Source organism: Vanessa cardui, chromosome 11 (genome assembly GCF_905220365.1).
Source record: "Vanessa cardui chromosome 11, ilVanCard2.1, whole genome shotgun sequence".
Classification (NCBI taxonomy): domain Eukaryota; kingdom Metazoa; phylum Arthropoda; class Insecta; order Lepidoptera; family Nymphalidae; genus Vanessa; species Vanessa cardui.
Window position 1 is genome coordinate 3,385,595 of NC_061133.1, and position 14,934 is coordinate 3,400,528.

A 14,934-nucleotide genomic window follows, 5' to 3' on the forward strand; every position below is an offset into this window, starting at 1 on the left:
AGCGTACAAATATCTTATCGAAGGCATCAGTTTCAATTCCGAAGCATCAATAAAATTAACAGCCTGTAAATTTCCCGCAGCTGGGCTAAGACCTCTTCTAATGCGGGATGGAGAATGAATGCACCAATATTTTTAAGAAATCCGTTCATTTTAAAGAAGGCTTTATGGATGACAGTCGAGATGGAGAATAAAGAAGGCCCATGGGTTAGAACGCGTGCATCTTAACCGATGATTGCAGGCTCAAACCCAGGCAAGCACCGCTGATTCATGTGCTAAATTTGTCTTTATAATTCATCTCGTGCTCAGCAGTGAAGGAAAACATCGTGAGGAAACCTGCAATACACATGTGACAAATTTCATAGAAATTCTGCCACATGTGTATTCCACTAACCCGCATTGGAACAGCGTGGTGAAATATGTTCCAAACCTTCTCCTCAAAGGGGGAGGAGGCCTTTATCCCAGCAGTGGGAATTTACAGGCTGTTTTTGTTGTTATTGTCGATGGATGTTGTTTGCTCATGGAAATACATGAGACATACTATGATAACACTACAAATCGCATAACCATTCTTCATGTGTTGAGGAACATGTGATCTTAGATGGTATATTCTCTATGCACTTTGTTCACTCACCATGTAAAGCGGATTACAGAGTATTGCTGTGTTGTTTAGTTCTAAGTAACGCCCAATAATTGATTTTTTCTTATGCAAATCGATAAATTGTTTTATAATAATTGTCTCGTATGTACATGTCTTATTTGATCATTAATCTTTCTAAAGGTACATGCTATGTCAGAATACGACGTGTTTTCGATAGAGCACGAGACTCTTCTTTTGATCGTCACTTCAACTTTTGGTAACGGCGAGCCACCTGCGAACGGCGAGGTATGATTTTAATTTACTGTCAATGTACCTATATCTATGTATAATGTTGTCGATTTATTTATCGTATACAAGATCTCATTCTCATATTCATACGCATTTAAATATATATTATTGACTTCATAATAGTGAGTCACTTACACAGCCTTATTTTGAAAATTTTATTAAGTTAGTTTTTATTTACCTTATTTTATATTTAATTAGTCTGTCTCATTATTGATATATGATGTGTCTTATATACATTACAGCTAAAGTATGTTTGCTTATTATAAATAACACAGTACGTGCAAACATCTTACTGTACAAGATAATTCAAATATTATTGGTGTCTGCAACTTATGAACGCTGCGATATCTATATTTACGATAAAAAATAAGACAATTACGTAATAACAATCAAAGTAATATTATTAAGAGGATATACGTCGGTAACCTTACTCGATTGGAGGTTACTGAGTACCGTGCGGAAATCTCGCACACCCTGTAGTTGCGGAAAATAATGTCACAGGTCCGTTCGGTACAGCGTCTCATGCCGCACTGATACTTACGAGGCAGATAGGTTGCATATTGAAAAAAATTGATTTTTTTTAAACAAGCAGGAGGATAACATTCAAATGATAGATACGTCAAATAAAATAATAACAGATTCTCAGAGCTTTATATAATGACGGTTGACATAAATTTGTTTTAAGTATTTTCAATAATGATTATCGAGAGAAACAGTGATCATAATCAATGGAACACTCATGAGCCATGAGCCATTTCATTTTCATTATCATTAGGTGTTGAATGAGCCATTTCATATCCATTAATTTTTTCAATCATTTTTATAATACCGTTCTAGGAGTTGATGATATAATAAATACATATAATCCAATTTAACTTAGCCAAGATTACAAAAGTTTTGTGACACTATTCACAAGAATTCGCTATTTACGAAGCTAATCCATTTGATGTGATTTGATTGGTCAACAAATAATGCATTACTTAATATGGTTACAAGTCGGAACGACACGCATTTTTATATTTGAAGACGATATAAATGACAGACATTCCTACAAACTATGTGTTACTTTTCACAGCTATATGTGATTTTCTTATATGCAGTGAAGTTAATGAGAAATAACATTTATAATCATTTACAGGTGTTCGCGAAACATCTGTTTCAAATGCTGTATAATGAGAAGAAGAATTTTGACCAAGTTGACAGTGCTGGGTAAGAAAAATTAAACTTTTTATTAATCGAACTATTAATTTATTGTTTATTTACACTTTTGAATTGTCATTCAAAAGCTATACTGAATTGAAGCAACCACCGCCTCACCGAGAAGAACCGACAAAAAATTCAGTAGTTACTCTTTTTCAACATTTAAAAATACATATTAATGTTAATTAAGTACAAAAATATAATGATATAAAAATAAATATTTGTCATTCTCTTTAGACTAGGCTAGGAATTGTTGTAACTTTCATCAAATTGGGTTCAGTGGTTTTGCCGTGATAAAGCTATAATCAGACAGATTTATTTTTGCATTTATAACACCGCTAAAGATAATATCTAACTATGTATTTTAGAACGAATAACAAAATACCAACACCGAAGTCATTAATGCGTACAAACAGCGTTATGACACCAAGCATGGAATACAAGAAGCAACTTTCGCGAATGGAGTCAAGAAATACAAATGTCAACGACTACAAAAGACAATTATCCCGCTTGGAATCTAATAAGAGTATGTTATTTCATGAAATTATTTTTTAATCTCACGGTTTTAATTTTAAAATACGCAGATTTAAAGAAATTTCATTTCAAATTAAATTCAAATTAATCTCATCAGGTAATATGACCGGGACTTCATCAGCAGATAACATAGGCCCTTTAAGTAATGTATGTTACGCTGTTTTCGCTCTGGGCTCTAGTGTCTACCCAAAATTTTGCCAATTTGGTAAGACAGTGGATAAAATTTTGGAAGATTTGGGAGGAGAAAGACTTTTAGATCTTACATGTGGAGACGAAATGTGCGGTCAAGAACAACAGTTTCGTGTTTGGTCTTCCAATATATTCCATGTAAGTACCAACGACAAATAAATTTATCAATAGAAGGTATATAACAAGTGCAAACACTACTAGATATTTATATAAATGTTATTTTTGTGTTTATAATTTATCTCATGAAAAACCATCGTCATTACTTCATTATTTGAATGAATTTCTGCAACGTGTGTGCCTCCTCCTCTCCCTACCCTAGTCCTTAGGATAGGAGGAAACGCTAGTCTAGCTGTGGGGCATTTACAGATTGTTACTTTAATGAGGGATTTCATTACAGGTGGCCTGCGAAACGTTCTGTATTGAAGAGAATGATATGGTGAAGGATGCGAAAAAAGCATTTGGTAGGATGCCCCTAACAGAAGAAACTGTTAGGTTTGGTCGAACTGACAAAAAATGTGTCATGAAATCTGCCCTTGAACATAGTTACAAGAAAAAGTTAATATCATGTAAAATAAAAGAAACGAAGCATCTAGGTGAACATACAGCTGACCGAGCAACAATATTTGTCGATATGGAATCCGAAGTAAGTATAGATAATTATCTAATCCCTTTTTTAATTTAGTAGATAAGAGCACAACTTTGTGACATATTCGAACGTATCATTTGAATACGTTACATTACAAAATTAACAACCTATAAGAATCTTAAATTATATTTATTTTATTAATATTGATATTGAGAATATTAAAACAATTATTTAATTTAAGGATGAACTTAAATACGAACCTGGCGATCACGTTGGTATTATGGCTTGTAATCGAAAAGAAATAGTGGATGCAGTATTAGAAAGGCTCAAGGGCGTTGATAATTACGACAAAACAGTACAACTTCAAGTTATGAAAGAAACGCTTACACCTACAGGTTGGTTTAATTTATATTTATACACCTTTAAATAAAACATAAGTCTCAATATTTACACAGATTATAATTTCAGGAGCTGTAAAGACTTGGGAATGTCACGAGCGAATGCCGGCTTTGACGGTCCGTGATATTTTCACACGATTCCTCGATATAACAACACCTCCTTCAACAAAAATTTTAAAGTACTTGGCTACAGTTTGTAGTGATCAAAACGAGGCTGATTATTTGAAAGAATTAATCGAGGTAAGAATTAAAAATCCATATAAGCCTTTAGGTTAATTAATATTCCTTTTCCTTTATATTTGTTAATTATTTCAGGACTCTAACAAGTATGATGATTGGAGACATCATTATTTCCCTCATTTATCAGAGGTGTTTGCTCAAGTACCTTCATGTAGACCTCAAGCTTCATTACTTGCGGCATTATTACCTCAACTACAACCTCGATTTTATTCAATATCATCAACACCACTACAGAATCCTAAAAGGATTCACGTAACAGTCTCAGTCGTTATATATAAGACTCAAAGTAAGTATACTTTTTGAGTAGGTTATATACCTATACCCTTTTATTTATTTTCAGAACAGGTTCCAACTGATTCCTTAGTTTCCATATAAGTGAAACACCACTTACTGATTAATCACGAAATCTCAGAAACTATAACACCTACAAACTTTAAATTTATCATATAGGTTACTTGTAGGGTATAAATAGTTGATAGTTTGTGTTTTATAAATTACGTACGAGTAAAACTGCAAAAGAGAGTCTAGTACAAATTTTAGTTGTTATAGGGCATTATATCTCAGAATATCAAAAGATATATTTTTTTCAGATGGAGAAGGAAGTACTCATTACGGTGTTTGCTCAACTTACTTACAAAGCTTAAAACCTGACGACGAAGTCTTTGCATTCATAAGAAGGTAAAAATTGTAAATCTGTAATTAAAGTGTATTTATCTCCTCAAAAACGATGGGTTAAACAAATTTTTAAATGAATAGAAATCAATAAAAAGTATCCAATTTTTCGAACATTATAATTAACTAAAGATGCTTTTTATAAATATTTTACAGAGCTCCTACTTTCCGGATGCCACAAGATGTGTCTGTTCCTCTAATATTAGTGGGACCTGGATCTGGTATAGCTCCATTCAGAGGCTTTTGGCACCACAGAAGATGTCAAATAAAACATTCAAATTCGAAGAAACCGGGTCCCATTTACCTGTTATTCGGCTGTAGATACAAGGGAATGGACTTATATAAAGAGGAAAAAGAAAAGGCAATAGCTGATGGTGTTTTAACAAAGGCTTTGGTAGCGCTTTCCAGGGAGGAAGGAGTCAATAAGGTAAATACAAAAAATCGAAGAATACTTTAAATTTTTGCATTAAAACAGATGCAAAAAATATAGAGGTTACTAGTTTTGTGAGTAAAAAGGGTGAGCCAAAAATTTTAATTAAATTTTGGAAATTTTTAGAAACACGTCCAAGCCCTTCTTCAAGATGAGGGAGCGCATGTAACACGGATGTTAGTAGAAGAAGGAGGTCACTTCTACGTGTGTGGAGATTGCAAAATGGCTCAAGAGGTGCAACAAAAACTGAAAGAGGTCATTAAGACACATGCAAATTTATCAGAAGAGGAAGTCGAAGATTTCATTTTATATTTAATGGTAAAATTTAATTATAATTAAAACATCACCAAATAGGTAAAGGTAAATCAAATAAATTTAATCTTAATTAATTTTGTTTTCAGGATGAAAATCGATATCACGAAGATATCTTCGGTATAACACTTCGTACTTCAATAGTACATAAAGCTTCCAGAGAAACAGCAAAAAGGACTCGCCTTGAATCTGGATCATGATTTATTAATACTATTACATTAAGATAAATTAATTTTAATATTTAGATGTATGTTAACACTATTAAATCGAGTTCTTAAATTTAGAGTTTTGTATTATTGTTGAGCTGAGATGGCCCAGAGGTTAGACCGCGTGCATCCTAACCGATGGTTTCTGGTTCAAGCCCAGGCAAGCACCACTATATATATGTGCTTAATATGTGTTTATAAATTTATCTCGTGCTCGGCGGTGAAGGAAAACATCGTGAGGAAAATTGCTTGTGCCTAATTTCATCAAAATGCCATACGTGCATTCCACCGACCAGCATTGGAAAAGCGTGGTGGAATATGCTCCAAAGCCTCTCATTAATAGAAGAGGAGGCCTTAGCCCAGCAGTGGGTAATTTACAGGCTGTTACTTTACTTTATTTTAATACATTATTGTCCGGAAAAAATATTTTCAATATTGTATGAGCCACAACTGTTCATAATATTATTAATAAACATTTCTATTTCACGATATCTATAACTTCTCGATGCTTCGAGAAAATTCACTGTATGTTGTTTGAGATAAAAATTGTATGTATTTTCATTTTTTTTTTGGATGCAATTTTTTGAGTGATAATCGAAACTACAGTTAAAAATGGTTGCAACTAGCAAAGATTATTAAAGGTAACCAAAGTAAATAATAAATTAATTCAATAAAACGTATTATGTTACAGTGTATATATTTTTAATACTTTATAAAATACAATTGATAAATATACCTAAAAGTATTTGTGGGAAGCGTATTTTTTTTAGTATGTCAACTTTTTCTTCTAACCACGTGATCGTAAATTTCTATTTGGGTGTAACGTGGCGAATATATTCTTTGCTTGGTGGTGTTCTGACCAGGATCCTGGTGGGGATCAGGGTATATAATTTTGTGATCGTGACGATTCTGAAACAGGAGACCTCGATCCGGATCCATAATCGGCTGCAAAAGAACAGTTTAGTTTTTTAAATAATATATGCAATCACATAACACTTTACATGTATAAAATTACTGATTGTTCCGCGTAGTAAAGCAATACTGCCTGTGTCATAATTTCAGTCTCTTTTTTTATGAAAACGTTTTCCCTAATTTTACCACTAAATGAATTTTTTGGGAATCAAATTGTACAAAGTTGCTACTTCATATTTTTTTGTATGAAGCGCCTTCACACAAACAACCAAATTCTTCGTCTTTATATATTAAAAAAAGTATAAAGATTTATTACTTATAACTATATTATAGTTATAAGTATGTGTAACTTATTTGGTCAGGTTACTACTATCAGCAACAGTGGCGGATTTACCAATAGGCTAAGTAGGCTGGAGCCTAGGGTGGCACATTTAGAGGGGCGGCGAATTTAGCCCAAATTGTCTTTATCTTACAGTAATAAAAAAATCTTATAATTATATGTATACACATTACGTCCGTAATCCGTATACTCGTCACCACATAATGGGTTGCAAAAATAATCTAGTAACTGACAGAAATATCACCTAGTTCATAATCATACTAATAACGGAAAAAAAAACCGAAATAATGAGGACGATAGAAAACAAATCATAAATTTTCTTTTTCAGAATGAATTGTGATTGTGAACTTAACAAATTCATCGAATTTTAAGTCAGTAGGGGTGACGAAAATCGAATAGCCTACTAGCCTACGAGCGCCAAATTTGTAAATCCGCCACTGATCAGCAATGTACATGCCAAACATCTCATGTTATTTCCGGAAATATGTATTAATTGATACATAACTTACTCAGTGTTGCAAGCTGTTAGACGCTTAAACTATTAGCTTATACAATTTATAGTTCATTGGCACTTCACTCAACAATGATGGTCAACTATGCAACGTTAACTTGAGCTTGAAACACGAATTTAAACTAACGGTTAATAACGGTTCTGATATTCGAATACTTTTAAAGGGTTGTACTAAAGACCTATAAAACATCTTCAATTTTAATTTCATGTTAGTAAAGCCAATATTAAATTTATTTTACAAACTAATCGTAGGAATTTTGTATTACAACATACTATGATTATATAGTAAAAGGCAAATGGAGTTCGCGAACATTACAGTGAAGCAATAGAAGCGAATACAAAATCAAATGTCAATGGCGACTGGTAAGGTGTGTATTATATTGGAGGTGATCAAATAACTTTATGTGGATAGAATTGACTAGACTAGAAACTATATAAGACAACTTAGATATTAGAAGATTCTATTATATTGTATCGCCTTTCTTTATATGGTACATGCTGTTATATAATATAAAATAATGGCTGAAAAATTATGTGACTGTCACTAAATTCAGTTATTTCGAAATATTAACAAAAAAACTCGTCGTTTTCTACTACCATGAATTTGTATTCGCTTCTTAGTCTCCTATAGATGGTTCCACTCGTTCTATGCGCCATTTTTTTTCTCTAAACTAAGATAATACAACACGAAAAATAATCCCAATTCATATCAAGGTATACTTTCAAAGTTCACATACAATAAAACATACGAGGCGAAAGTAAAATTGAGGTAATAAAATTTCTCTGTTTTATCTATTTCTTTCGTCGCAGCCGGAAATGGAATGACATTTGCTGGGAACATTTTTATGAGGACTACCATCAACTGCAGATTTCATATATCGTCCAGATTTCAATTGGGAATTTCCAATTTTTCTCAAAGTATAAATCACAAGTTTTTCAATGACCCGAATCTTCTTAGCTTTTAAAGATATCTTTTGTCTCATTTCACCAACTATTTCGTACTGCTCCAATCAATAAATGATGAAAGTCAAGTTAAGAATTATTTTTTATCAAAATCATAATCAAAATATACTTTATTCGAGTAGGTTTTACAAACACTTTTGAATCGTCATTTAACAACTTAAGTGACGATACCACCAGTTCGGAAGACCGAAAAGAACTGGCAAGTAACTCAGTAGTTACTCTTTTTTTCAGCATTTAATAATACTCATCATTATCAAAATAGAGATCAATACTAACCTTGTAGTTTCTGCTAATGTTGCTTCTCACAGTACCGTGCCTCCAATGATAGTAACCCAAATCGTTATCCCTCGGCCACAGCATTTTATTCGCTCGGAAAAACGGTCTCCAATCTTCTGATATGAGTCGATGCGCGTAATCTATGTAGCCGGATATTTCAAAACCGCCTTTGGTGAAGTGACGGATGAAAATCACCGACTGCAATACGAATTTAATGAATGTTAGATGAAAGTGAAAACCTTTATATGTGACTTATATTGACTGTTGAAATTGCTATGGCATATTTACTTTTTATTATTTTTGTATCTAAATGTAAATGTTGTAAATTTACTTGGTTGTAGGGCTTTGTGCAAACCCGCCTGGGTAGGTACCACCCATTCATCAGATATTCAACAGTACGCCTTCAAACCGGAACACAACAATAGTGTTCCGGTTTGAAGGGTGAGTGAGCCAGTGTAACTACAGGCACAAGGGACATAGCATCTTAGTTCCCAAGGTTGGTGGCGCATAGACGATGTAAGGAATAGTTAATATTTCTTACAGCTTCATTGTCTACGAGTGATGGTGACCACTTACCATCAGGTGGCCCATATGCTCGTCCGCCAACCTATTCCATAAAAAAAAAATAGTGTTCTCTACTGATATTAATGGTACTAATCTGTTTTTCGTTATTAATACTTCTAGCTTTTTGTGATCGAATTCATATCTCTTTTCAAGAACTTTTAAGAAATCTTTATGTCGTAAACTACGGATCCAAAGCCACCCATTACGAATGGAAATCGACCCATATAAAAAACGCTTAAACTATTATAAAATATATAATCGATAGATAAAAAAAAAGATTGCATAAACATCATCATATTTCTTGGTGGTAGGGCTTTGTGTAAGACCGCCTGGGTAAGCCCACCCACTCATCAAATATTCTACCGCCAAACAACAGTATGCAGTATTTTTGTGTTCTGGTTTGATTGGTTTGGTTTGCGTCATTGTCTTTGGGTGTAGGTGACCACTTTCCATCAGGTGGCCCATATGCTCGTCCGCCAACCTAAACCATAAAAAAACGACCACTATCGGCGTTATTATTACAATATACTTTTTCTGAATCTCTCAGATATCTCATACGAAGTAAACACGGATTTAGCAGTTATCGACTTTGGCTTATATATCTTATTTAAATCCACTCAACTGCCTTCAAAGTTTTTAACTTGTTTTGCATATTAAGTTCATGTCCAGCTTGTATACGGAATACCCTAGCGACGTTTTTGCGAGACTACAACTTTTAATCGTCAAAAAGCGTTTGAAAACTTGTTTGTGCTACATACATTTTTATTGTACATATAAAGTTTACATTGTGTATTTAAAAAATCGTATTGCTTTTGGAGGGTTAAATTTTTTAATACATTAATAAAAAATAAACAAGAGGATTTTTAATGAACAGAAAAAATTACATATAAAACCGTACAACAAAGGTTGAAATCCTGAGTTACTATAACTGATCAGGGTTTGATATCTTCTTGTATAATAATGGTAGAGCTTTGTGCATGTTTATCTGGGTTTAGCCTGGCTGGATTTCATATAAACTGCTGTCAAACAAGACTTACTATTTTATTTGTTTTAATTGTTATTAAATATAAATTGAATTGAATAAATTGAAATTAAATATAAATAAGTTTGAGTAAGAAAGTGGATCTACATGCATAAGGAATATAATATCCTAGTTCTCAAGTTTGATAACGCGTTGTGACGTAAGGAAGGGTGATTATTAGTGACTGGGGTGACTTACCATCAAGCTGGAAAATTTGTCTGTCTACCTACGTACTTCAAATAATAATAATATAATATCCTTTATTCCCTCGTGTTACTTCAATCGTACACAATTAACAACGATGAAGTGTTTGCAGTAATGAATAATTAAGTACTACCTGTCTCGTGCACGCAAATAGGGTTTCGGGTAAGAGTGACAGAAATATAAAAGCGCTCGCTGGGTTAGAGGCGATGACAGTTGCATATTTTTGTGTTACCGAACCGAGCCGTACACAATTTGTTCAGCAAAAATGTCAATTTAGTGAACATCTAAATGAAATGATCATTCAGACATAAACCACTTTTCACGTTGTATTTAGTATGTTACGTTACTTGTGTCTATAATTTCATCGCCCTCGCACGAGGAAGCCAAAGACTAATTACTTATTAAGTATATTTTAAACTAGTAGTCGACGACTTCGCTCGCCTTTTAAGGGTTCAGGTATTACACATAAAAAGTAGCTCAACCTCCGTTAAAGTTCAGAGCTCGCTTTTTGGAAAATTTCATCAATACGTGTTTTGTGCGTGAATGACCAAACAGATAAGCAAAGTCAATTTCGCATTTATTTTATCGGTATACAATTATAGATATAATTTTTTTGATCAGATTGTCATTATCATCTCTCGGTCTATAATGTATCTTCTTCCATACTTGTCTATTTGACATTATCTTACACAAACCTGAGGTTACCTCACAAGTAGAATCGAATAGAATTATCGATAATCACCTGTAAAATTCCAACTCTGTTCGCTCTTTCCCGGACAGCCAGTTCTCGATTGAAAGGATCGTCAATTTTAGCCCCCTCGCTGACCAACACGTACGGACGGACTACGGGGTAGACAATGCTGTGTATGACAGCGCGACGTGTGTAGAATTCTTTTTCTGTCAACGTATCGCCGTTGGCTCTGCAGTGAAAATTGAAAAAAATTACAAATTCGCGAGTCGGGGAGAATGAAATTTTAACTTGATTAGTTAATTGTTCGCCGGGTCGCGAGTTCTTTTGCGACATTTTAATTTATAGTTTTCACACTAAAGTTCTTTGGGATTCTGCATGAAGAGTGCACATAAATAAACCTATGACTAAAACTATGCTTATAGTATGTTTAGGTCTACACAAACTCAAGATACGTGTAAGTTCATAAACAAGGGTAGTCGGAGTATCAGCGCTCGAGTCACATTCGCATTTTATTATTTTTTTGCATATGGCTGAAACCATGATTCACTTAATATTTGGTGTCATTATTAAAATGCCTTTTATAAATGTTAAGTGTGGCTCTAGCATACACCATACCATTTTCCGAAAATGGAATGTGTTGTATAAGAGTTCTCGATAAGACTTCCTATGTTCCGCTGATATGTTTAAGACAAAGAGAGGCCTATTTATTTGCATACATGCAAGTTTAATCTACTTATATCAATCAACACATATACATAAACACAAAAATACAAAACAATATATGTGAATTATTATAAATAATAGTAAATTATATTACTAATAAATCAGTTAATTGTAATAAATTTCCGCGCCTAGAAAGAGGGCCCAGTGTCAGGTACCTTAGGTACTGGTTTTGTAGCCTAAATGAAAGAGTGAACATTTAAAAACGTAACAAATTTAAGAATAAATAACCTTTTTTCGTATCTGTAATATTAGTAATCTACACTAATATTATAAAGAGGAAAACTTTGTTTGTTTGGTTGTAATGAATAGGCTCAAAAACTACTGGACCGATTTTATTTAATTCTTTCACCATTCGAAAGCTAAATTAATCCCGCATAACATAGGCTAAATTTTATTTTGAAAAAAAAACATAGAGTTTTGTAAGATATTTTGGGTTTTTCGGACAAAAAAGGAAAAAAATCTACCAAAAAAGTTGATTTTTTGCGTATTATGTCTAAACTATAAAAGATAGAACTATAAAATGTTCTAACTCCGGTCCTTAGAGGGCATAATGGCCTCCGACCCTAAGAACCTCATCAGATTCGTGGCTGATGTTGGTCTGGCTGAGGTGTTGTGATCACGAATTTGAGGTTTATCACAATAGATCCAAGCGCCGGTTGCAGTAATTCTTCAAATGTGACCGTGCCTCAGCAGTAGGGATATTAGAAGACTGATTATGAACCGTTATCTAGGCGAGCGAAGCCGCGGGCGACCGCTAGTCATTTATAAAGTAACATATTTTATTGTTGTTATTTTACAAACCTGTAACCAAGAGCAGCTATGGTTCTCGCAGAATCGATGCTTCTGAGATTACACAGATCGGCAATTTCTATTAGTGAGTCTAAATAATCTTCCCAGGTTTCGAAAGGCAGTAGGCGTCTGTCGGCCTCCACGCCCGGAGGATATTCATTTTTCTTCTCAGCCATCGCCATAGTTATAGAATATCAAAATAAATGTAGAAAGATCAAGAATTTTTAATAATAAATCATATTATCAAATAATACTTCGTATTAAAACACGATGATAGATACGATAATTTGTTATTCTGTAATTTGTCAAAAAAGCCTTGATATATTAATAATGTCTTACGATCAGTTGAAGTCATTATGAAAAAAGGTTTTATATGATTGATTTAAAATAAAATAAAAACGTTCTATTCGTGTATATATTTAAAATCTTTGGTAATATTATAAACGCGAAAGAAATTTGCCTGTATCTCTTTCAAGATTAAATCACTGGACCGATTTTAATGAAATTTGGTAGAAGCAGGCTTGAACCACGACATAGGCTTTGTATATACTAATACCTGATACACACACACCTCTAAATTGGAAGCGAAATCGCAGGTGACAACAAGTTCGAAATAATTTAGATTGACAAATTTCTAACACTTGTCGACAAGCCCCCAAAATGCAAACGAAAAATGTATCTTCATTATATGAATCAGCGCCATGTTAGTGCAAGTAACAAGAAAGAGGCCAGTAAAAAATAAAGTATAGCAAATATATCTCTGACATTCCATAGTAAATATATTATTAGTCAAGCTGCGTCGATGTTTATATCAAACACATAAATGAACATTTTTATAGTATAGGTAGACGAACATGCAAATGGCCCATGGTAAGTAGTCACCACCACCACCGTGGACACCGGCGCTGTTAGAAATACTAATCGTTCCTTACATAGCTCCAATGGTCCAAGGTGAGAGCTTGGGAACTAAGATGTTATGTCCCCTCTCCCTGGACACTAACTCATTTACCCTTCAAACCGAAACACAACAATACTAAGTACTGCTGTTTGTTGCTAGAATATCTGATGAGTGGGTGGTACCTACTCAGACAGCCTCGCAGAAAGGCCTACCACCATACGAATTAAGCAATTCAACATACATTTCTATAAATCCAGGGTGGATTTAAAAATGAACATTAATTAAATAAATGTACATTGTACCTAAAATTAATATTTTTATTTCGTAATTATTGTCTTCATATAAAATGTCGCCGTCATAGGATGCTCGGTAAATATGGAACATCGAAATTAATTAATCACGGAGTAAAAAATACATAAAAACATAGTGTTCCATTTTTAAAATAAATATGTTTTTAAAATTCGGGTGCGAGTGGTTGAGTCATTTGGAACGTTGCTCTAATTATTTTTCCGTTCTATGTTTTTTTTTTTTTACTTTCTTTGACCAAGACTGCCAAATTCATTCATACCAATATTATCAATGTGAAAGTAACTCTATCTACCTGTCTGTCTCTCTTTCACGACCAAACCAATGAATGATGATGAAATTTGGTATGAAGGAAATTTGAATTCCAAAGAAATGCAGGTAATTTTTTCCTGACACAATTTACCTTTAAATGCGAACGAAGCCGGAGGCGACAACTAGTTTGATACCCATATAGAAAACGCGCCATGCTTACATAAGGGTCGAGAGCGATGAAGGAGGAAAATGCACGCATGAGAAACGTCATGCCGTTTGCCGTCACGGCACACAAGTTTACATTGCCCCTGATGAGTTGCAAGTGATGTTGCCTGATCACAATCGTTGTTATGTCAACAACAGCCTGTAAATTCTCACTGCTGGGCTAAAGGCCTCCTCTCACTTTGAGGAGAAGGTTTGAAATATATTCCACCACGCTGTTCCAATGCAGGTTGGTGGAATACACATGTGGCACAATTTCTATGAAATTTGTCACATGCAGGTTTCCTCACGATGTTTTCCTTCACCGCTGAGCACGAGATGAAATATAAAGACAATTTAAGCACTTGAATCAACGGTGCTCACCTGGGCTTGAACCCGCAATCATCGATTAAGATGCAAGCTTTCTAACCACTGGGCCATCTCGACTCTCGCTCTATACTCTTGTTATGTCATGTTTGTTAAAAATGTCGCACTTTTATAAGCACATTATTATTTATTTAGTAACTCTTATCCATTGACTATTCTACATTTCAAGATTTTTAAGAAATTTAATATCAGATTTATGGATTTTAAAAACTCATAAGTAATTTTATATTTAAATATATTGAT

At 33.8% G+C, this 14,934-nt stretch overlaps 2 protein-coding genes across 4 annotated transcripts in view; one reads left to right on the plus strand and one right to left on the minus strand.

Annotated features, from left to right (window-relative positions):
* LOC124533560 (nitric oxide synthase-like) overlaps positions 1–5,730 on the plus strand; it is a 47,472-nt gene extending 41,742 nt beyond the window's left edge. For all 3 annotated transcript variants that reach the window (XM_047108924.1, XM_047108925.1, XM_047108926.1), the window contains exons 11-22: positions 779–883; positions 2,025–2,095; positions 2,455–2,612; positions 2,718–2,947; positions 3,207–3,452; positions 3,637–3,790; positions 3,864–4,033; positions 4,109–4,319; positions 4,624–4,711; positions 4,862–5,132; positions 5,262–5,453; positions 5,537–5,730. In XM_047108924.1, the coding sequence (XP_046964880.1) occupies positions 779–883; positions 2,025–2,095; positions 2,455–2,612; positions 2,718–2,947; positions 3,207–3,452; positions 3,637–3,790; positions 3,864–4,033; positions 4,109–4,319; positions 4,624–4,711; positions 4,862–5,132; positions 5,262–5,453; positions 5,537–5,647 (2,007 nt within the window). In that variant the 3' untranslated portion in view covers positions 5,648–5,730. The remainder of the gene's footprint in view (positions 1–778; positions 884–2,024; positions 2,096–2,454; positions 2,613–2,717; positions 2,948–3,206; positions 3,453–3,636; positions 3,791–3,863; positions 4,034–4,108; positions 4,320–4,623; positions 4,712–4,861; positions 5,133–5,261; positions 5,454–5,536) is intronic.
* A 588-nt stretch (positions 5,731–6,318) lies between these two features.
* LOC124533862 (cilia- and flagella-associated protein 299-like) lies at positions 6,319–12,926 on the minus strand. The gene is made up of 4 exons (XM_047109410.1): positions 12,660–12,926; positions 11,187–11,364; positions 8,656–8,853; positions 6,319–6,598 (listed from the first exon to the last, which is right to left on the minus strand). The coding sequence occupies exons 1-4, from the start codon at positions 12,827–12,829 to the stop codon at positions 6,428–6,430; spliced, it is 717 nt and encodes a 238-aa protein (XP_046965366.1). The 5' UTR covers positions 12,830–12,926; the 3' UTR covers positions 6,319–6,427.
* Between the last annotated feature and the right edge of the window lie 2,008 nt (positions 12,927–14,934).